Genomic DNA, 21,981 nt, shown 5'->3' on the forward strand with positions numbered 1-21,981 from the left:
ATTAGAAGAGGCTATGATATTGATTTCACATTTAGCAACTGACTATACCATGAAAGCTCTTCCATAAGCTTGCTGTAGAGGCAAATAGAACTGAATTAAGACATTAATCTGGAAATGAAAAAGACTAAAATCAAAGCCCACTTGACCACATACCTTTACCATAACACACAGTAAATCTTAAGTAATACTATATAGCAGACTACAGCTTCTCATTAGCCCAAGTTTAACATAATTCTCCAATTACTTTTCATCCTAAATCCCCTAATAAGCTAGTTATGACAGCTGCTTCTGGATGTTCTATGCTTAAACTTGATCAAGGATTTTGGTAGCCTTTCACTAGTTTTATGTGCTTCAAAGAGCACAATTAACTTTATTACAGGACGAGACAGTCCAAGCCCTCCCAAACTCAACATTTCAGGCTGACTATTGGTCTAATTTCTTTTTAAAGCAGGATTAGCAGGGTAAGGTCAACCTGACCATGCTTTCCACACCTCCAAAGAACTGAATTAAGCTGGCATAATCCTTTTCACATATTCTGAGAAGCCACAGCTTGCACATGTGTGGTTTAGTTTGCATTCAGCACTGCATACAGCCACTTGTGACACAAGACCTGATTCACCTTCCAACGGACAAGCTGGGGACATCCTGTGCATCCCCACTGACCTCAGGAGGATTCTGATCTCCACCTCTCTGCATCAGTTGTTGTTCTGTTTGTACCTCAGACATTATTAATAGCTAAAAGACATGGGATGGATTTGTTGCAAGCGGCAGACTACTTTTTGGTTTGCCTAAGCTTCCCCCACTTCCATTCCTTTACTGCATCAGGCACTGCTAAAACAGTTGGGCCGTGTTCTTCTCTGCGACTGATCAGCATAACTATGCAGACAGGTCATTTTTTAACTAAAGAGCCTAAGAAAGTGTTATGCCTGTAAAGCACAGAGGAATGTTTTATTTGTTCCTCATAAAACTGAAATGTCTGCCTTGTACAGTGGAGAACTGTTCTTGCAAGTGCTAAGCCCTCTTCCTTGGACAGGAAACTCATTTTGAAATTACAGTTTTCTAATGGTCCTTTAGGGAAGTTGAGGTACCCCACTTCCCTTTCAGGAACAGAACCCTTTGCACTGGTGCTGAGGACCACAAAAGTGGAGCTCAGGGAGAGGGAGAGAGGAGGAGGAGGGCATGGAGGGTGGAATTTTTCTTCTGGCCTTCTCCTCAGCTCTCCAATAATAAAGTACTGCTTGCACACACAGAAGGATCCAGCACAACTCAGCTGTGCACACAAGGCTGGTCAAAGGGGGGCTCTCCCCTCTTTAAAAGCAAAGGATGGGGAGGTGTTTGAGCTGAAGCCAACACAGGTAACAATTTCTGATTTGGCACTGACAGAGACAAACCCCATCCAAACCCAATGGATTCAAGCACTTACAGATGCTAGAAATGGAGACTTTTCAAGTCTGGATGGGGGCTGGACTACTTGCCTGTATTTTGCTTGCAGCCAGCTTTAGTCTTACGCTCCTTGAATTCTGAGGATTTAAATGGTTTCTCATCCATGTTTTGAACCACCTTTAAATTAGATTCAAATCCCTCTCTCTCTGTAAGGGAGCTGATTCAAATTGCCAGAATAATCACTCTCGATTTAGGTGTGGAGCTGGAAAGAGTAGTAGGTGGGAAAAGGTATTTAGAATTGAGATTGGATCTCAATTCTTAGGTCAGACCTATCTTTGGAAGTACCATTCTACCAGGTGCAAAGGCTGAGTCATAGAGTTCTATTTCATTAATGGCAATCTTTCCAACCGTGGTGAAATAACAAACAGGAAAGAAAATACCAACTCCTGCAACTGAACAGGATCAAGAGAAAAAGCTTTGCTTGTAAGAGTTGAGGCACAAGCAAGTTTTAAGAGCTTCCATGACATCAGGATTCACTCAGCTTGTATTTACCCAGCCAGACTCAGCCTGTATTTATTCAGCCAGACTCAGCTTGCACTTATCCAGCCAGAGGACCAAAATAAGAACAGTTTACAAAAATGAGGCCTCACAAAAAGGATGGAAGTTGCATAATGTCTATTCCATTCCTTTCATATATTGACTCAAGGCATTTCCCCCCTAGAGAATAATTACACCACCACCACTCAGGCAAAAGGCAACTCTGAGACACACTTTACAGAAGGACTGAACACCAAAAGCCCTATTTTTGTTTTAAATGAGGAAAATACACAAGTTATTCAATATTTTAAGCTTGTGAAGGTATAATTTTCAAGTACTACATACTGAAATCTTAGGTTAATATGAAGAGATACTCTTTAGATTTCCACAAGTGACTTTTCCTGTGCTTTTCAATGACTTGAACACAAAAAAACAGAACACATATAGCTTTAACTGCAGGTATGAAACCATCCAATGAAAAAGCTGGGAGAAGTACATGATTAGGAAAGGCAAAAATTGATTAGGAATGCCATGTCAGCATGGGATATATTCATGTACGGACAGCTCTTGTGTAGCCTTCGAAATCTGACTCTAAGAGGAACACATCGATGTGATTTAAGACATAGCTATGATTAATTCAGTCATCATTAAGTGGAAGATTAAAGTGGGAAGAGAAAGTCTTAAAAGTTAAGAAGTTTTCTCTTAAAATTTAACTTAAAGGCACTTCTCATATCACTTGAAAAAACCCTTTGTAGGTTTAGTTTTAGCAGATGGCTATGGGTAGTGAAAGATGCTCTAAGCCTGGTCTCTGCACTTGAATCAGGACTGCTTTTCTTGTGCTGAGGTTGCTAAAGTTCAGTTAAAGATTTTAAACCAGGTTGTGAATCTGAGATAAGACCACAGGAAAAGCTACTTTCCTACTCAAACACAACCAAAAGCCTCCACAGAAACCTCATTCTGAAGCAAGTTTTGAGGGCAAGTTCCTCATTCTTTACTTGCAGAGACCCTGGCCATGTCTTGGACATCCTCCCAGACTCCCAATCTCATTATTTGCACTTCCCTGTTTTGCAGTGGTATGACTCTGCCTTGAATACCGTTGCTTTGTTATTTCACAACACTTGGTGCAATTTGGAACAAGAACTCCATATGAGGTTAAAATGAAACAAATTACTATTAGACCAAAACTAAGCAGGCACAGTAGCAACTGCAGATCTGGATGGAAACAAAGGCAAATGCATTCTTCCCCCACCCTAGTTCATTTATCCTCATTTTCAAACAACATATTACTGGTCATTACTGAAGAAAACTCCTTTAAAGCCTCAATGACAAGGCCTTTAGCTTATCATGCATTCCAGGCTGTAACACTTTATAAATGTAAATACTCAATTGAATCTGGTCTGAGTTCATCCTCAAAATGCTTTTTTTCTGGTTTTGGTTTACATCTCCAGCTAAAACCCTGCTGTTGCATTGAATCCCTCTGTCCATCTTCTCTTCGGGGAGATGAAATCATAGCTTTGAAACTAAACTCTTAACAACTAACAGGTGATGTGCTGACACAAAGCCAATTCCTGAACATGCAAGTTCCAGCAGGAACAAGTCAGGGGTTTCTAAAAAGCATGTGAAGCCTCCCTCTCCTCAGCATCAAATTGAAAACAATGTACAGAAATGAAAGAAAAATGGATGTTGATACAATTCCGCTGAGAAAATACATATTTGCTACAAAGCCAACTACATGACAAGAAGTCTGTTTATTGTACTTTAAATTAATCATCCTTCCATCAGGATTTTATTGACTTCAGAATCATTTTCCATGATTCCGGAAGGTTTTAACCCAATCAACCCCAATCAACCACGACTGTTCAGAGTTTCCTGCATTCTTCTCTCTGTGTATTCCACCCAGTCCCCCTGGAATTTGCAGTTGCGAGAGTGAAAGTAGAATAATTTAACAACATTTTCCCTCTTACGCATTCCAATAAAACAGTTCTCAGCCTTGGTTCAAAGTCATGGAAATCTGATGCAGTGAAAATCAATTCAAGAACTTTTATGGCTTTGAACAAACCTCGATGAAACCTTAACTCTCAACAGGACAATCATTCTCTTTGGATACAATAAAAACCCAAACCAAGTCTTTAGTGTCTGAGCTCTATCAAGAGTAGGCCCTGTAGAGGAGAACCCGTAACTGTGCCAAGTTATTGTAAGCTTTGCATTTCTGTGAGGCAGATGACAGACTGCTGTTTACATAAAACTCAAGTTCAGGCCACAAAAGCCACTTCCACTTAGAGCCTTCTGATGTGTCTCACACTTCAGCGCTTTTCTACACTTCAATACCATCCATGTTTTATATTTTTTGGTAAGAGATCCAATATTATTTAACTTCCTAATTCTTTTAATTTCCTGGTTTACTATTAATGTGAATTCTGATACATATTTATCCCTCTGAACTAAGTGTCTATATTGACATATCAGTATACAATGACGGGGCTTTTATTATGAGAAAATGCTTTGGCTTTTATTGGTTTTCATCAACCCTGATCTGTGCCGCTTGGTGAATACACTAGGACCCTAATCAAGTAAGTAATTCTGTATTGACTTAGCTTTTTTAAGCTGGATATCAACTGAAGTTTATGGAACTACAAGGTAAAACAGGTGCATATGTGTTTACAGGGCTGGAGCCAAGGCAGGGCATATCAGTGAGAGAAAACTTCATTTATATGGTAAATTCATGCATTTGTAAGTTCAGAATGTTGGTCATTCAACTGCTAACAGTGCAAGCTTTGTATCTAAAGAGGCACTTTTTACAAGCAGAGCAATGTCAAATCATAACAATCTCACTTCTCATGACACAACTCTTACCTAGAAGAAGAATGTTACAAAGGAGCTTTGCTATGCTGACATTCTCAAAAGGTCTCTGCTTGTGAGGCTATTGCCATCAACAGCCCTGCTGTATTTTAGGTCCAGTAGTGATCCATATTAAAGCCACACAGGATCTGAAGAGGTAGTTTTGTGCTTGCTCAAGTAAAGTACAAGTCCTACAAGTCCCCAGTTTATTTTAAATCTCTTTTGGGACACAGTTTGTAGCACAATACCATAACAGGGACTAGTGCTTCCATTTAAACAGAAGAAATGTATCTTGGTGGTGAATGCATGTTTCAACAGTATCAACAAGATACTGTCAATTAATTATCTTCTTAAATTTCATTACTCCCTAAAGACCATTATTTATGGCAGTCTCAGAGTGCCTGGAACTTGAACCTGCTTTTAACCTAATGCTTTTTTGCTGTGGACCTCCAAGCTCCCCTCTGCTTCCAAGCAGAAGCTCAGCAGTACGTTTGCTTTGACAAACAGGGCAAAGCATTGTTTTCCTCTGTGACTGTGGAAAAGTTTTCAGCAGCAAGCAGAACACGAGAGGTGAAAAGCAGTTCAGGTTGATCAGTTTGCACATCGGAAAGTGAGCATCTGAAACTTCCTGCACTGAGGAAGGACTTTCATTTTGCAGCCTATCAGCAGCTGGCTTAAAGTTTTCCACATCGAAAATTAATCAAGATGAAAATGCAACGATCTGAACTCCAGCACATGAACCTCCATTAAGGGATTCTGGTGTCATCACAAAGCCTGGAAACAAACACTCAGGTAAGCACCAGAATGCCTCAGATGCAATTCTACCCGTGGCATTCAAAAGGTGCTTGTTTTACACTTGAACAAAATACAGGATCAATAGTACACAATGGGCAATAAAAATCCAGTTGAGAGAGAAAAATCTAATGGAGAAAACAGACATTTAACATTTTCTCCTACCTTTCTTCACTGTGTACAGGACTATATAAATCAAAGCCTCATTTCTTCTGTATTCCTGTTCTCCTGCTGTTTTATAAACTTCTCCCTCTCCTCATCTGCTATGACATTTTGGCAACTGAAAATTATTTACAGTGGAGAGAAGACAATGGGGGCCAGGGAGAGCAGAAATCCCTTGCAGGCCTGGTTCTTGCTGCCTTTAAATATGCTCTAGAGATTTCTCTTTTTTAAGGGCAAAGGAGTATATTTTCAGTTAGCAAGAAAGCTTGGACTAGATTGTAACTTGTGCAAACTATACATCTGAAAGAAACATACCTGATCACACATATGGCTGCACCAGTTCTGACAAATACAAGCCACACAGCTTCATCCGAGTGAAGTCTGTGGCCATCCTCTGGACTGACCTAGTATTTTTCTCTTGCCATAAACTGGTACTGATGCACTACTTTGCAGAGCAAATAAGGAGTGGATTGCAGTTTTCTGCAGTACACATTATGGAAGATAAATAAGTGATGAACCACTGTAAACAAGTGCCACAATAACAAAAGAAGACAAAAGGAATTACTAACACCAAACTATCTTAAAGCAGATGATAATGCTTAAAATTAGTTCTGCAGCAGAAGCAAAAATTAGTCAAATATGTTGATTAATGTAGTGCAAGACAGGCAGCACTGCATGAAGTGCTACTGCAAAGAAATAGGAACCATGCATTATAGCTCGTCAGCATCCACACTATCCCTCCAGACTAAAGAAAGGAAGTACATGCACTTGCTTCAACATTGGTAAAATTCAAAGGTACCTTCTGCAATTCACTCATGAATAGGCATCCTGTTTACAGTGGACATCACACTTCATTTCCTTAGATGAAAAGCAGGGAAGAATAAGTGGGTGGTATGCTTAAGAAACCAAATTGCATACACTGAGTATGCTGATGAGAAAATTACACTGTAATATTACTTGTAAGGAAGAAGAACCTTTAGTGAATAAGTAATAGGAGAAGAATACTCGCTGTGCAACCTCTTTATGTCAAGTATACTTAAATGGAAGATAAAGAAAATAACTTTATTAGCTGAAGGGCAGAAGACAAATTGTACATCTAATAACGCAGTAGTTTTATTATGATTACTTTTGAAGTTACTATAACAGACAACACAGGGAAGATGCAAAGCAGCCAGCCCCTGTGGATGAAGCTGTCAGAAGCTAGGTGACTGAAATTCAGCACAGCAAAGACATACAGTTTTTAGTTCACAGCAACCGGACTAATTCCTATGTGCTAAAACAGTGTGTGCTCCTGCTAGTGGAGCTGTACTCTGTATGAATAGGCTAATACAAAAGTAAGAACGGCATAACTGTAGTTTGAAAAAGCATTTCATTGGGCATAGACTGAGGAAGAGCTTGAATTACAGATGGGCCCATGCACTACAGGGAATTAGAGACCATATATTTTTACTTCTAATGAGTAGCTGTATATACATGGTAACAGTAAGTTACCTTCAAAGTACCAAGTGGATAAAGTCACAACTACAGATGAATCCCAAACAAAACTCCAAGTCTGAACAGCTGGAAGCATTATAGAAGTTCAAATCTCACACTGAACCAAACCAAAACCTCAGATCTGAGCACATTATGGGCTAATTTCAGATTTACAGAGTTAAGTTTGCTTTAGCAAAGGCAGCAAAATTTAGCACTTCATCTTCTAAAGGATTAAAATCAGTGCCATATTCTGCACACACGAGACTGTTTTCAAACCTTAGGTTCCTTTCTATTAGGTCACATCCCTGCCATTTCCCCTCATGGTCTTTTCTGAAGTTCTTCTTTCCTACAACTGTTTTTGATATTTTATGTTTCTTCCCTCCTTCCTGAACACACAGGATTGGGTTTTTGATGTAGCCAATTTATTAGCATGCCACTTCACATGGTCTCCTTCCTATTATGTCATGTTCCTGCTTTTACTTTGAAATGGTTGAAATGCTTTGATTTAGTCTCAGATCATGTGCTGGCATGATCACCTTTAAAAGCTCTCCTGGAGAGAAGTCAGGATTTCTCTGGGTTTGTGAAGTAATAACTAACAAAAGGTAAGAAGGAACACAAACCAAAAAGCTCCAAGCATCCCATTTCAAGGGAGGGTTTCTGAATTATACTGGAAAAAATAAATGACCCAAAGTTCAGAAAACATGCTGAGCATTAAAGGTGAAAAAATTACACTACATAGAGAGTGAAAAACTTACAGAAAGAGAAAAGGAAAAAAAAAACTAAAATCACCAGACTGAAACAGTCATAAACCATAGAGCTATTGCTAACTCAGGAAATAAAAGAGTATCTGTGCTTTGGAGATGCATTTATGTACGAGAATTAAAGAAAACCCTGAGATACAAGATACTAAGACTACCTACCTTGCCTTAAGAGGAAAAACCCAACCAATAAAACCAGCTTAAGCATACTTTAATTAAGAAAACAAAAAAATGAAGAAAAAGGGCACTTTTCCCCTTAGCTCTCCTTCCCCATTTCCTTTTCTCTTTTTCTTAAGGAAGCTATGTATGCAAGTGGTTTCAGCTTTGTTGTTGTTAAACCTCCTCAAACAGTTTCCCAAGATGCCCAGCAGTTAAAGAAACACCTTCATTTCCCAGCCTATTCTCAGCTGGCCAAGGCACCAGTACCTTAGTAAACACTTTAAATCAAAGAGTTAAGCAATACCATGTGCTGCTCATTAGCAGTGGCTGAAGCTCACCTGTATTGTTCTACTTTAAAAGGGCAGCATTCAAAGCATCCTTCACCCTAAGAAGCATTTTATTTGAGTTGTTATTGCTGTAAGCAGGAACCAAGCTGAAGGAAATGTTAATTTTTTTAAGGCCATCTAGGAAGTTTAAAAGCATTCTTTGAAAGAAAAGGCCCAAATAAAGAAAACTGTGAACATGGACAAGTGAAGGAAACCAGAAAGGTATCTGATGGCTAAGAAAATTCAATAATGTAATATGAATACCTTACAGAAAACAGGTTCTCTATTATTCTCTAATATTACCAATCTTAATCTTTAGGGGAAGAAGAAACTTTACAGCAAAAAAAAGATAAAATAGACTACTTCTGTTCTTCAATGTCAATATCTATTATAAGATGTAACTAAAATTGTCTTAACAGTCAGGTCACTTCAGTTTTAAATGCTTCTCCTAGCAAAGTTAAACCACATCTTGCTATTATGTGCTTAAGTCAAAGAAAGAATGAACTGTATTGCTTCCTCAGAGACTCTGTAACACCTCATAGACTACTCTCCCTTGAAATACTTGAACCTGCTGAGACCAAAACACTGGCATAAGCAGATGCACTGGAAAAAGAAACACTGCTATGAGAAATTAGATCCAATTCCAGCTTTTTGTTCATCATGCTAACAGCATCTCCAAACTGTAATCCATCTACCACTTGTGCTTTTTGCTAGATCTCCAGCCTACAGGTATACACTTAGAAGTCAACCTAGCCATGTGAATGTGACTGAACTGGTGATTTATTCTTATCCATTTTTTGAAATTTATTTTATTTTAAACAAGCCAATATGGCAAAAAGCCCATATGTTGGTGCTATTATAGTTGGGGTTAGGTTTTGATTAAAAGACTACCTTTGTATCATTGTTTGTGGGGTAAATCCAACATTTTAAGTTTTGTTTGAGAGGAGAACTGTTTACTGTAAAGATCTTTACTTTCATATCTAGTTGTGTTTGTCTTTGGCAAAGCATTTTCTTCCTCTGAAACGCCTTTCTAAATGGAGGACAAATAGCAGTTCATTCTTCTCCAAGAAGGTACTGTGAGAAGAAGATAATGACTTAAGGTGTTCTCATGCTCATGTGATGAGAGGAACATAAAAAGGACTACACAAATAAGCTGCATTGATGCAGAACAGAACAACAGTGTGCATTTATACACAGACTCAACCAAACTGGAAGCAGCATATGTAGTCTCAAAAATTATCTGTAAATTCAACAGAAATGTTTAAACAACACTGTAAGCAACCTCAGCCCTGTGTAAACACCGAGAAACTCCCTATGTAAAAGGAATGTATATGCTTAACAGACAATTGTAACCCAAGCAAAGCCACCTGGCACAAAGTTGAAGCAGGAAGCACTGCAACACTGTAAGCCCAGCCCTTATTCACTGATATTAACAAATCCCTCTGCCTGTCGTTGTGGAAGGAGAGTGTTTATATGTCAACGCAGATGCAGCACTGGAATGCACAAAAGCCATCCAAGCTGAGGCAAGGATAGGGGATACCTTGATTTTGGCTTAGATGGGTGATCACCAACCATGCACTTCAGCTACAACTTCTCAGCCATCTATAAATCGGAGGCTCTTTCTTATTTTCCCTGTGCAGAATTCAGTTTACATTATTACTTTCACATTGTTCAGCAAAACCTACCAGTCAAATATTCCAGTACAGCAGCCATATACACTGGAGCACCAACACCAATTCTGTACTTGGGATGGCCTTTCTTAATGTAACGTAGCATTCTTCCAACAGGGAATATGACCCCAGCCTTTGCGGAACGGGAAGTCTTGGTTGACTTCTTCTTTCCACCCCTGCTGGACATTTTGTCTGTGTTGGCTCTGGAACAGCACTCTACATATTAGGAAGGAAACAAAACAGAAATAAAAGGTTATCAATGAGGACTGATGCTATAATACCACCTATTGAATTTCTAGGCAGAGCAGTATTTTGGGGTAGCCAATGCACTGGGGTGCTTAAAACATAGAGACAAGGTGCCTTTTTAGAGTATATACAAGAATCTAAAATAAACATCCTGTGGAAAGTTATTTGCCATTGCAATCCCAGAATGATTTTATACAGCAAATAGATAGGCCAGAGAAATTATTTCCTATAAATTTGTTTTGGAACTACTTTTTGGAAATTCCTAACAGATAGAAGCCAGTACCATTAATGCAGCACAGTGTGATAACTACCTAATGTAAAGCAGAGCTTCCGCATTAGAGTGGAAGATGCTTTCTGCAAGGACACAACCCTTTGCTCTCTGGGAAGAACTCCTGACTGGGCATTTGAACAGCTGTGGTAGGACTTATGCTCATGAATAACTATGTTCCTAACTAGGAAAAATTGTACCCACTAATGCTTTTATAAAATGGATTCACCTTCCTCAAAAAAAAAACCCTTTTTTCAAGCACATATGAATTCATAGAACAAAGCCTATGCGTAGCAAAATACATTTCCTATACACTAAATGTTCTACTTTTAGAAAGATCTGAAATTAGTCCCTTTAGATTTGAGCCAACTACCTCCACATCAATGACCATACTGCTTCAACATGCCCTCTAGGAAGCCGATGAACTTCCATCTGCCACCTTTCCTTAACATAATGGTGGTCTAAGCACCCAGCAGATCTGACAACTGTATCTCAGTTCATCTCAGAGATGTCCTACTGCTGATACAGCTGTCAAGCATATTCTTTTTCTCCCCTTCATTTCTGCTCAGCCTGTAAATAGAAGCTGACAAATCCAAAGAGGTGGAGGGTTTACAAGCTCTCAAAGTATCTTTAAAGGTTTAGGCAATGTGTTAGGTTGTGAAATTAACTCAGAGGAGAGTCCCCACCTTTCCCTCCCTTGAAGCTGAACTCTAGGGGAACCAGAGGCATGCATCAGTGATGCACACACCTCTGTGCATCCTTGTTCATTCCTTGCTGCACGAATCCTACCTAATACAAATGCAAATTTGCAGGTGTGTTTGTACACTCCACAATGGAGCCCCTGTAAGCCTGCTTTCTCTTTCTGGTTTCCTCTTTTATTCTGCATTCTCTTCTAATGAACCTAACTGTATTTGCCATACATCTGAATCCACAATGGGGCAAGCTCAGAATTAAGCAGAACAGGTTCACCAACCCTACTTCTCAGTTTTGCAACTTCTGTTCTGTGCTGACATGTCCTCCAGTCTTTTACTTCTCAGTGAGTCACTACATTCAGACTACATAACTATCAACGAAGACCACTCAGGACAACTAAAGAAATGTATCAAACATCACTTTTGTTTTCTGCTTCCATGCTCCACTTATGAAAGAGTCTGTATTTGCACAGCACATTCAGTAAAATAAATGCAATGGGTTTACTGCTTGTTAGAGGTAAACAACCCCATCTTAGTAGCTCAGATGAAAGTCACTCTACATTTATGAAATATGCCATAAAACAGACAGGAAACTGTGGAAGGGGGAAGCCATCAAAAGGGCTCCTTCTCCTTTGCTCTGCTGTGAGCTCAGCTTTGTAATAACTCTTATTCTATGATGAAGAGGACAAAAGCCCATTTTCTTGCCTGGAGAAAATAACTGGAAAGCACAACTGGCTTCAAAACCCCTTCCATTTAATTGCATGCTCTCCTCTAGTTAGGTCTTTGTTAGCACAAAGCTGGGTGTGGTTTTGAGTTGGCTATGGACTTTCTGCCAGAAATTATTTTCACAGTTCATATTCCATTTCCATCAATATCAGGCATGTCTAACCTCACAAATGTCGAGTTGTTCACTGAATCAAACACCAGGGAAAGCAGGCATTAGAAATACCTGTGCTTCTAGCTTCCCTCATAATTCCTTTGCTTTGGAACTGATACATGAATGATGGAAACCCCTGATTTTTCTAGATAAAACCTGCAAGCAGGAAGCTTCTATGAACAATTTGGCTTATGAGTTTATGGGATAGGCAGAATAACTGGAAGAGTAAATGTAAATTACTACTTCCTAATGTTGTGGGGTTTTTTTTTTCACCTTTAGGAGAGTGTCATCTAGCCACCAGCTGCTGTAATATTTGGATCAAAGGATGATGTGGCAACACCAAATTACTGCCAAAGAGGCTTTGAGGGAGCTGGAGGAAGTACAACTCACCCAATTTAAAAATCCAAATGGGACACACACACACACAGCTGTGCTGTAGCTGGAAACAGGAAGAGATGAAAGAGCACTGCCCCTTCGTTTTCAGTTCCAAGAAAACGACTATTCATAGAGAAGGAAGTGGTTCCTTCACACACTGAGACAAATGGGTACTGTATATCACTGTCTCCGGATACATATCACCTATCCAGAGCAATGCTAAGTTTGTTGTTAACATACTGTCATTATCAGCCACACTAAACTGACCTCCCTTATATCACCCTTGAGCAAAACACTTCACTGTTGATTTCCAACCTCTTTCACCTGATGTTCAGAGGTTCTTCCCTTTAACATACTATTCCTACTCAGTACCTTCAAGTCTTCTGTAATCTGCAGCTATCTAACACCTACCCGTATATAAAATGGCATATTTTCTTCTGTCATAATAAGCTTATTTATCACTTCTGCAAACTCTAGAGGTTTATTTCCCTCTTTATTTTATACTCCTGGTCACATTTCTCTCATTAATATTCAAGATAACCCTGGACCTATCTTGACAATTAACCTGATCCTCTTACACTGTACATTAAAGAGCTTTCTAGCTTCAGTGCTTCCTGTCTCATGGATCCCACTCCTACATGTAGTCAATCATTATACTGCTAGATGTTGGGGATGGAGGAAGGGAAATTCCAATTAAGTTTCAAGTACCACTTTTAATTTTGCCAATCATATACTTCAGAAGGGGGAGAAAAAGAGGGGCTTCCATGGAAGACCCTTTTCAGGCTTAATTATGGATTCAGGATCATTACTTTGGAGAACTTTTCTGTTCTACCTTCAAGCTGAGGGATGGCCCAACAACCTTCCAGAGTCTCTTTTCTACTCCTGGCTCTCCATAGCAGAAGATAAGGGAAATGGAAAAGATTTCACTTGCAACAGTCACCAAAACAAAAAAAAATGTATTAAAGTTCAATGTAAAGAGCATGGCAAGAGTTCAAAAACCAGAGAAAACTGTGTGGCTTACATGTTCTCCAAATGTTCATCTTTGTAACACCAGAAACTCTGGAATGCTGCCAACATTAATGAACCAGAGCTGTGTGCTGAGTCACTGCTAGCCAGCAGATGAGGGAGGCAACCAAAGGGAACCTTATCACATGTGCCATGGTTCAGACAAAATTGGAGCAGGGTAATTAGGATAAAAAAAGTAAATAAATCACAATCAGTGACAGTCAATGCACCAGTCCTTTCCTTCCTGTCCCCACTGCTGCCTTTGCCATGGAATTTCTGAGAAACTTTACCAAATATATTGCAAAGTCTTCAAAGATTTGACAATAAGATGATTTCATTTTAATGCAACAGTTCACTAAATTATCACTGTGATAATGAGAGGTTATCACTGATGAGTCAACTTAGGACTTTCAATCAAAGTTAACCCCGTGTTCTTCAATGGCTCTGCAGTGCTTGGACACAGCTTGCCCCAGTTGCAGAATTGAGCACCTGAGTCACAGCCTTTGGAAAACCCCTTAAAGACTGCAGCAAGATTGGCAGAAATGAGAATTTGAAGATATATTAATTCAGCTCACAGCAAAGTTTCAAGCTACAAAGCTGCTCTGCAGCCACATCTTTGCAAGCCAGAAATGCATTTTCTAAGAAACAAAGTAATATTAAGGTGTAGTGATGAAAGCAGCAGAATTAACATTTTCTTTCTGTAGCAGCTCTGGTTGGCTGTCTGTTTCTGTGTGAAGATAGATACTCTGCTAAACCACACTTTCAAATACCATCTTCCTAAAATGCACACAGGCATCTGTTTTTCTGAAAGGTTTAAAACCCTATCATAGTACAGTCTGTACATCCTGGTAAAGTGATACCTGAGTTCCAAATACCAGTACTTCATTAGCTCAGTCAATCTGACACCTTCATCAAAGAGTAGTAATAAACCCCCTGCTATTAATGGCTTTCAGGTAGTGGTTCTTAATGACTTAATGAATTACTATGAATGCCGCTCCTGGCCTCATGGGCTTACACTGGTGTATTATCTGCACTCAGCAAACAGATGATTTAATTTATATCTACATCATCACATCAGTAAGTGTAGTGAAATCCAGGAGAACATTACTATAGTACAAAAAATACTAAGATATAGTGATTATTCTTCTCTTCTTTCCAGGACAAAAATTGAGATGAAAATCTCTTGTGATGCAAAAATGAACTTAACAGCAATGCTATTTTCTTTACTGTTTCAAAAGATTGGCAGCATTTACATTGTTATTCTCTCTTCACTTTGTTTATGTTCTATAACAAGAGCTGCTCACTGAACTCTTTTGGAAAAGGTGCATTTGAATTTGCTTTGACAACTAACTTGCTCTGTTCCTGGATAATCAGAAGCTAGTCTGGCATATTATAAAGTGCACTGCTTATGGAATTGGTATTAAATGATCTCTAATAACATTTGCCTAGCACAACAGCATCTAAGTCTGCAACTGTGATTTCTAGATACGATGGTAATAAATGAAGAGCTAATCACTCCCTTATCATTTGATCTGATGTGATCTCAAATTCTAGCTTAAGTGTTTTATCAAAGCAGTAACTCTTTGTGATTTGAAACTGACAGAGAAACAAAACTGTTTGTGAAACAGCCCTTCCAGAACTACGTTAATTTCTCATCTGAAAAGGTAGCACCTTACATAGATTTATTTTCACTTGGAAAAATGAGAGAACATTCCTCTCATATAGGAATGTCCAAATAGGCATGCTTGTACTTTCTGTTACAGGCTAAAATCCCATAGTGATAATGTAAATGATGCGAAAAAGAACAACATTTTCCCCAAATCTGTGTGCAAAACAAAATACCGCTGCACAATTGTATTAAACTGGCAAAAGTCCCTACCTTCCACAATGGGTCTGAAGTCCCCAAACAAATATCCCCTCAAGGTGCAAACCTCCACTAACAACAGTACCGGGAGTATGACAAGCATTTAACTGGGCATCTTGCCACCAATAGTCAGGAAAATGTAAATACAATTGTCTTCACTGACCACTGCTGGGAGCACTGCATGAAATGCAGCCCATTGGTACACTATAGCATTTTGTGTGCTAGGTAGGAAGCATAAAATTTGATGCAGGACTTTAAATCACTGGACCATTTATGAATTCGATGTTCGGAAAGAGTGTTTTAAAGAACATTTTGAAAATTTCTTTGCCCCTTGACATTTTTGGAAGAAAACAAAATGCAATAAAGAATTCATGTGGATGCTTCCCAAGGAAAAATCTAGATGTAGATGTACATTCTAGATGTAGAATGAAACTTAACTTAGGTGCTATACTGCTGAGGGAGGGAATGCAAAAATTCAATCTGCTAAGGAGACCATTAATGATGTGGTTCTAACATCATTCCTTTTGGAGAAAGGACCATGATCTGAATCTTACCATCCTCTCTTCAGAAAGGGCTTGGGTAAGAAACTGTACCTTCTTGATGTGTTTATAGCATCTTTCCTAAGAAGCAAGTAAGTTTCCCACAAACACTACATGTTTCTCTTCTGATTTTACCACTAGGAAGCACTGAACTGACAAAACCTAATGCTCACTGTGCTGCCCACTGGGTCTCCAAGGAGAGGCGCTCTCTGAGGGCTCTTTTTATCTCTTGGGGCATGAGTTCCAGATTCCTGCTCCTTTATCCCTACTTTATAATCTTACTGGGGCAGGACTACCTTTTACGCAGAAGACACAACAGGCTTTGATCCTGGTTGACAGGATCAAGGATGTACAAAAAGGATTTTGTACAAAAATACTTGTGAACTTCTTTGAAAGCACAAGATTTGGACCATTCTTCCAGTGTGCGACTAAGTCACCTATCTTATCAAGGGAATACCATTGCTGTGCATTGGGATTTTAGCTGCAGAACAAAACAACTCCTAAGGACAAATTTTAACATGCTGGTTTCTTTTAAGGCTAAGCTTGCATGGGTGGACTTCTCTTTTTGCTAATGTTGATCTATAAAATAAGCAGTGTTTAAGCTTAAACTCTCCCTATGTTACTGTCATTAGTGAAATTCCCGTCTTATTGCTAGTTTTTAGACCACTTATGGCTTAATCTACACTGTCAACATTGGCTTTACTGGCAATCGGAAGGGTATGCTTTACACACAGCAAAACAAAGTTACTCTTTAGGAAGTCAGAAAATTTAGATGATTTCAGAGCAAAAGGTTATGATACATAACATGGCAAAACAATGCACCATTACTAAGTAAACAACTTGTAATTCCATTCATTCAGAACACTTAAAAAAAACCCACCAAAACCCCAAACACATCGGGTACTTTTCTAGGGACCAGTAGATACAAAGTCTCTCATAATCAACTGCAGTAAGAAACACTTCTCAAAGCATCTGTATCTGTCTTGTTCCCACTTAAATCTTGTAACTCCGGGCTGTACCCAAGAACCGAGGTTTTGTTTTTATTAATTGCTCACTTGCTCCTGAGCTTATTTATTTCTTCTGCTCTTTGGAATGGGGGAGGCAGAGGATCTGCGAAGTTCCCTACAAACCTGTTGCTAAGTGACAGCCACACACAATCCTGGGGAAAAAAAATGGTTGTTCGTTTGTATGGTCAAGAGATAAATAACCAACCTCATCCAACTATATTTCAACAACCAGTCTCCTTCCATCAACAATAACAAATCAGCTTCCATCAACAAATAACAAATAATCTCAGCTTTACATCACCCTACTCACATACGAGCTGGTTCCAGCAGCCTTCATGCCCTTTCTGCAACTTACTTTTAAAGATTACAGAGGAAAACAAAAGGATTATAGGAAGGTACAAGTTACAGGAACAATTTGTTCCCCTTAGTGTCTTTTACACGCAGAAACACATCAGTCTCTAGTCTAAATCCAGGCGCTCCTGCATTATGCCTTGTGCAGAGCCTTAGGAACCTGCATCCACCTGCGCCCTGCAGTACTTGCAGTCCCCTATGAGAAACACCCACACCCAGACAGTCCGTATAGGTTGCTCAGATCCTGCAGGCAGACATATTGCGGGCTATACAAGATGTGACAGTCTTAAAAGAATAAGAGACCCTGTTTCTAGCTGCATCTTTATTTCTACCAATCTCTGAAGCCTTTGCTTATGGTTTTAATAAGTAGCATTTGGCTGTTTTTTTTCACGGAGTCATTCACATCTGGCAGGTAACTTTCACGCCACAGCATCTTCATCCCAAAGTGAAACACACTGAAAACACATCCTGCTGCTTCTCACTCGCGGTCTCTCTACATCACGGTCTCCTGCCCGACGGCCCGCGGTGGGAAAGACTCAAAATACGTCCGTGCAACGGCGGCGAGAGGCGAGGGGCCGCGGCTCAGCACCCCCAGCCCTGCCCGGAGCCCGCTGCGCTCCTTCCACAGCCGCCACCACGGCCCCGCGGCGGACTCCACACCGGCAAAACCCCGCTGCCACCATTTCGCGGGGAGCGGGGCGGCTCTCCCGGCTCCACCGAAGGCACAACGAGAAGCGGCAGAACCGACAGAGCACACGGTGCGGGCCCCGGTTTGCCTCAGGGAAGGACTGGGGGGTGGGAGCAGGACCCCACCTCCTTCACAGCCCACCCCGGCACCCCCACCTCCTCCTTCCCCACGCAGCCAAGGGTAACGCAGGCGCTGCTCCCGCAGCAGTGACTTACAGCACGGCCTCCGGCAGCAAGATGTCTCCCGTGGGCCGGCGGCGGCCCCGCTCCCGCTGCCTCCACCGCTGCCTCCGCTCCGCCTGCGGGGCCAACGGGAACGGCTCGCTCGGCTGGCGGCCAAGCTCCCACAATGCCCTGCGCGGGCGCGCGTCACATCCCACTCCCCCCTCGCGTCCAACGGCCGCTGCACGCGCGCCCTCCTCTGCGCGGGGCTCCTCCCCTCACGGACCCGCTTCATGAGGGGGGGTCCACGGCTCGGTACCGGCAGCGCTGTGGGGTCGCTCGCTTTGCCACAATGGATCCTCGGCTTCCCACAGGCCGGCGGATAAGGCTCCTCAGCCCCTGCGGCGTCTGGCTGCCGTGTGGGAGCCCGGCTCGGTTGTGGAGAAGCCTCGTCCCTGCGTGACGGGCTCCACAGCGGCGCCTGGCCATTGTGTGTTCGCTCCTCAACCTTCCGCGGGGAGGACAAAGCCGGGGTTAATGGTGCATCCTTACCGAAACGGAGTTTCTTGGTCGGGGAGAGGCTAGAATGACTGTATGGTTAGCTGCTGGTGCGGGGCGTACGCGCTCGGGGTGCTCGCCCCTGTACAAAAGTGTGTGGAGCCTACAAAAGCAGTGTGCAGTTCCACAAGCCAAGCGCTAGCATTATAATTACAGTGTTCTCATCCATGGAAATGGCCAGGCTTGGTCTGGTTTTATAACACAGCCAAACTCCGTTGCCCAAGCCATCTCTGATTACTTTTCTGTGCAGCACAGCCTTGGTCTGACTGTGCTCCTCAATGCTAATTGTAACCTGAATGCTGTTCACACACACAGTTTTGCCTAACAAAGCCTTCCTGCTAAGGAAAGTACCCTATAGTCCCTGCTTGCCCTTAAGCCAAGGGTATGGATACAGTACCATCTGCCATGGCTCGTCTTACACAGCTGAGGACACGCTGTTTTCCCGGTGTTCCAATCCACACACACCAGTTCCCTCCCACCTCCTCCTCCTCCCTGTTCACAGCACTGCGAAGCTCTGCTCCTTTTTCCTTGCTGGTACTGCTACCCACACAAGTGGCCCTTCCCACATGCTGTGCAGAGCACCAAACAGAGCTGGTTCTTCAGTGCTTGGCTCTTCCCACTCCATTTTGCTGTCACCCACACGAGTTTTATTTAAAACAAAAAGCCCCAACACACTCCAGATACCTCTGTTGACATGATGAGCTGCAAAGGGCCGTGTGGAATGTAAAGAACTCCCAATGTTGTGTAATGATACAAGGCTATGTGGTGAAGGGAGCTGACCTCCAAGCGCAGGTAGGAGTCACCTGGGAAACCAGGATAGGTCAGTTTTTGTGCTTTACTACTATCATCATTATGTCAGTTTCTTAAGGGGACTCTCTGGATTTTGTGCTTTAGAAGAAAGCTTTCTAAACACACTTGGTGAGGCTTTCTGGAGTGAGAGCTGCCTGAGTTTGCTGAGGGCCTGGACAACTTGTCCATGGGATAGGATGCCAGCATGCAGACTCCTGTTGGTTGTTTTGATGTCAACAGCGAGTGGCTCACCTCCTATCAGAGCACACATTTATCATACTGAACATCTACTGGGTCTGCAAAGAGCACCTAGTTTGAAAGCACACAGTGTGTCAAGAATGTCTAGAAGGGAGCATTGCTACAAAACTCTCTGAAACTACACTCCATAAACTACCTCGCTAAACCAAATGTTGGCTTACATTTTATTCCTTTTGCTAGTTTACTGATGTATTTATTTATATATAGAATAATAAAAAGCACCTTTCCAGAGCTCTTTGTCTTTATGATTAATATAAATGGTTCCTATTCTTACATCCTTGTATCTTCATTTATTGTATCTACATTCATTCTTCTTACATCCTCTTACTTCATTTTGACACCCTGGCTCTCTAATCAATTTTAGCAGTCTCAAAGGACCATTTGCAGATGATAGTTCTGAGTGACTGAGAATATAAACACCTAACTTGTTTATGCAGCATAGGTGGTGGAGAAGGAATTATTACTTGGGAGGGGGCAGAGCAGTGTGGGAAGAGTTGCGGCTGATGGTAATCCTCTTAAACTTAGATAAGTGTTTTCACTTCAGGATAGCTATCTTAATTCTGGATGCATCTCCTCATTTCTCACTGGTGTTTATTTGTCACTGTGGGTTTACTGGAGATTGAGAATGCCTCTCCTAGGTTACTTCAGCTTGCTGAAGTATCTCTGGAAGATGTAGTGTGCTCAGTCAGCAGGTCCTTGCTGTTTTCCCTCCACTTTCGCATGGTCAAAAGAAAGTACAGATTCCTCAGGCATGACCTACTTCTCTGAAGGGGCTGTCTGAACCTCCTGCAGCTGCTTAGTGTCCTCTCTGTTTGCAGACTTACTAATCCATGCTTCAGTTAACTAGGTTCTTCACATATATGTACCTGTAACGTACACAATACTATTGACATTCTCACATTCTCTGTCATATGGGCACAGTGACCTTGTCCTAAATCCAGCCAGTGCTCATCATGCTCTTAATGCAACCCAGACTGTCCCAGGGGAGTATTAACTGTGATTTCCAGAGGGCTGACACTGGCCTTCCAGCAGTCTGCTGTAATCCACCATGGCTGTTAACTGTATTGAGACATTATGCACTATAGTACTTAAATGTGCGTGGGACAGGTCTTTTCTTTCCCTTCTCTCTGGTTTCTAGCCAGCATAAAGGTATGCAGCTTCCCCATTATTTCAAATTAGCCCGTTAAGATCAGGAGCTTCTGCAGGTGAGATTGACCACAAGCTGATAGTGGAACCATGGTGTGTTTTGATACCTGTTTTGGTCAGGGTCAGAGACACTGATCTTAATGATCCCTTTTTACCTTCATCATCTAGACCAATGGAGATCTGCAGTTTGGCTTCCAGCACACTTCAAAAGCTGACAGCTGACTTTGACAAAGTCAGCTGCTGCTTCACACTCACCCTTTATCTACTGCAGGTTGAACAGAATTAGTTCCATTTTCAAATAGTCACTCTCTCCTTTGACATCCAAGTCATGACAATTAGGAGGATATTCCCCCTCTTCAGAACATGGAAAACAATAATTTGTACCTGCCTCAGTGTTCTCAAGGCACTATTGACTCTATACTAATTGCCAGGCTTGTTATTCTATAGGAGAAATGACAGTTGGTACTAACATGTTGTGGTGAGATTTAATACTTCCAGGGCAGAAGAGTGGAGGTCTGAGATTCGTTTCCTGAGCTGGTAGACAGAGATAAGTTAGCAATTTATTTCTTTTGTTCCAAATTTTTGTAGGCAGCTACCTCATTTTTTCCAAAAAGGAAATTTGTGCCAACCAACTTTTTTTAATATGTTTATGCCATTTTAGTAGTTGCTTTCTTCTAGACAAGTATCAGCTATGGACATTTTAACCAATTTGACATCCCTATCAAAACCATGATCAATTGCTTTGAAAATATAATAAACAAAATGCCACTTTTTAAAAAAGAAGGCAAACTTTTCCCATTTTTAATCTGGAAAAGGAAAGCCACTGTGATAACTGTACTTTTTAACCCAGCTTTGAAGTCATTCATACAGCTAATGGACACTGGAACAGATAATAACACCAAAGTCTGTAAAATCATAATTAATCATAGATTAGGAATAATATTAGCCTATAATCTAATGTGTTGCAACACCTGCTTCTTCCAAATAAGAACTAAATGCTGTTTGGAGTTACAAAATCAGCAGCCCAACAGCAGTGTGACACAATGACATCAGGAAACG

General features: G+C 41.1%; 1 protein-coding gene across 5 annotated transcripts in view; it reads right to left on the reverse strand.

Moving 5' to 3' along the window:
* The window catches only part of MACROH2A1 (macroH2A.1 histone), a 43,109-nt gene extending 24,746 nt beyond the window's left edge, over window positions 1-18,363 (reverse strand). For all 5 annotated transcript variants that reach the window (XR_004080315.2, XM_005147256.3, XM_005147254.3 and 2 more), the window contains exons 1-2: window positions 18,226-18,363; window positions 10,114-10,314 (exon numbers count right to left, since the gene is read on the reverse strand). Coding sequence is in view for 4 of the 5 variants with exons in the window: in XM_005147256.3 (XP_005147313.1) it covers window positions 10,114-10,285 (172 nt within the window). In the remaining variant the exon portion in view is untranslated. The remainder of the gene's footprint in view (window positions 1-10,113; window positions 10,315-18,225) is intronic.
* Window positions 18,364-21,981: the final 3,618 nt, after the last annotated feature.

Source organism: Melopsittacus undulatus, chromosome 10 (genome assembly GCF_012275295.1).
Source record: "Melopsittacus undulatus isolate bMelUnd1 chromosome 10, bMelUnd1.mat.Z, whole genome shotgun sequence".
NCBI classification, from domain to species: domain Eukaryota; kingdom Metazoa; phylum Chordata; class Aves; order Psittaciformes; family Psittaculidae; genus Melopsittacus; species Melopsittacus undulatus.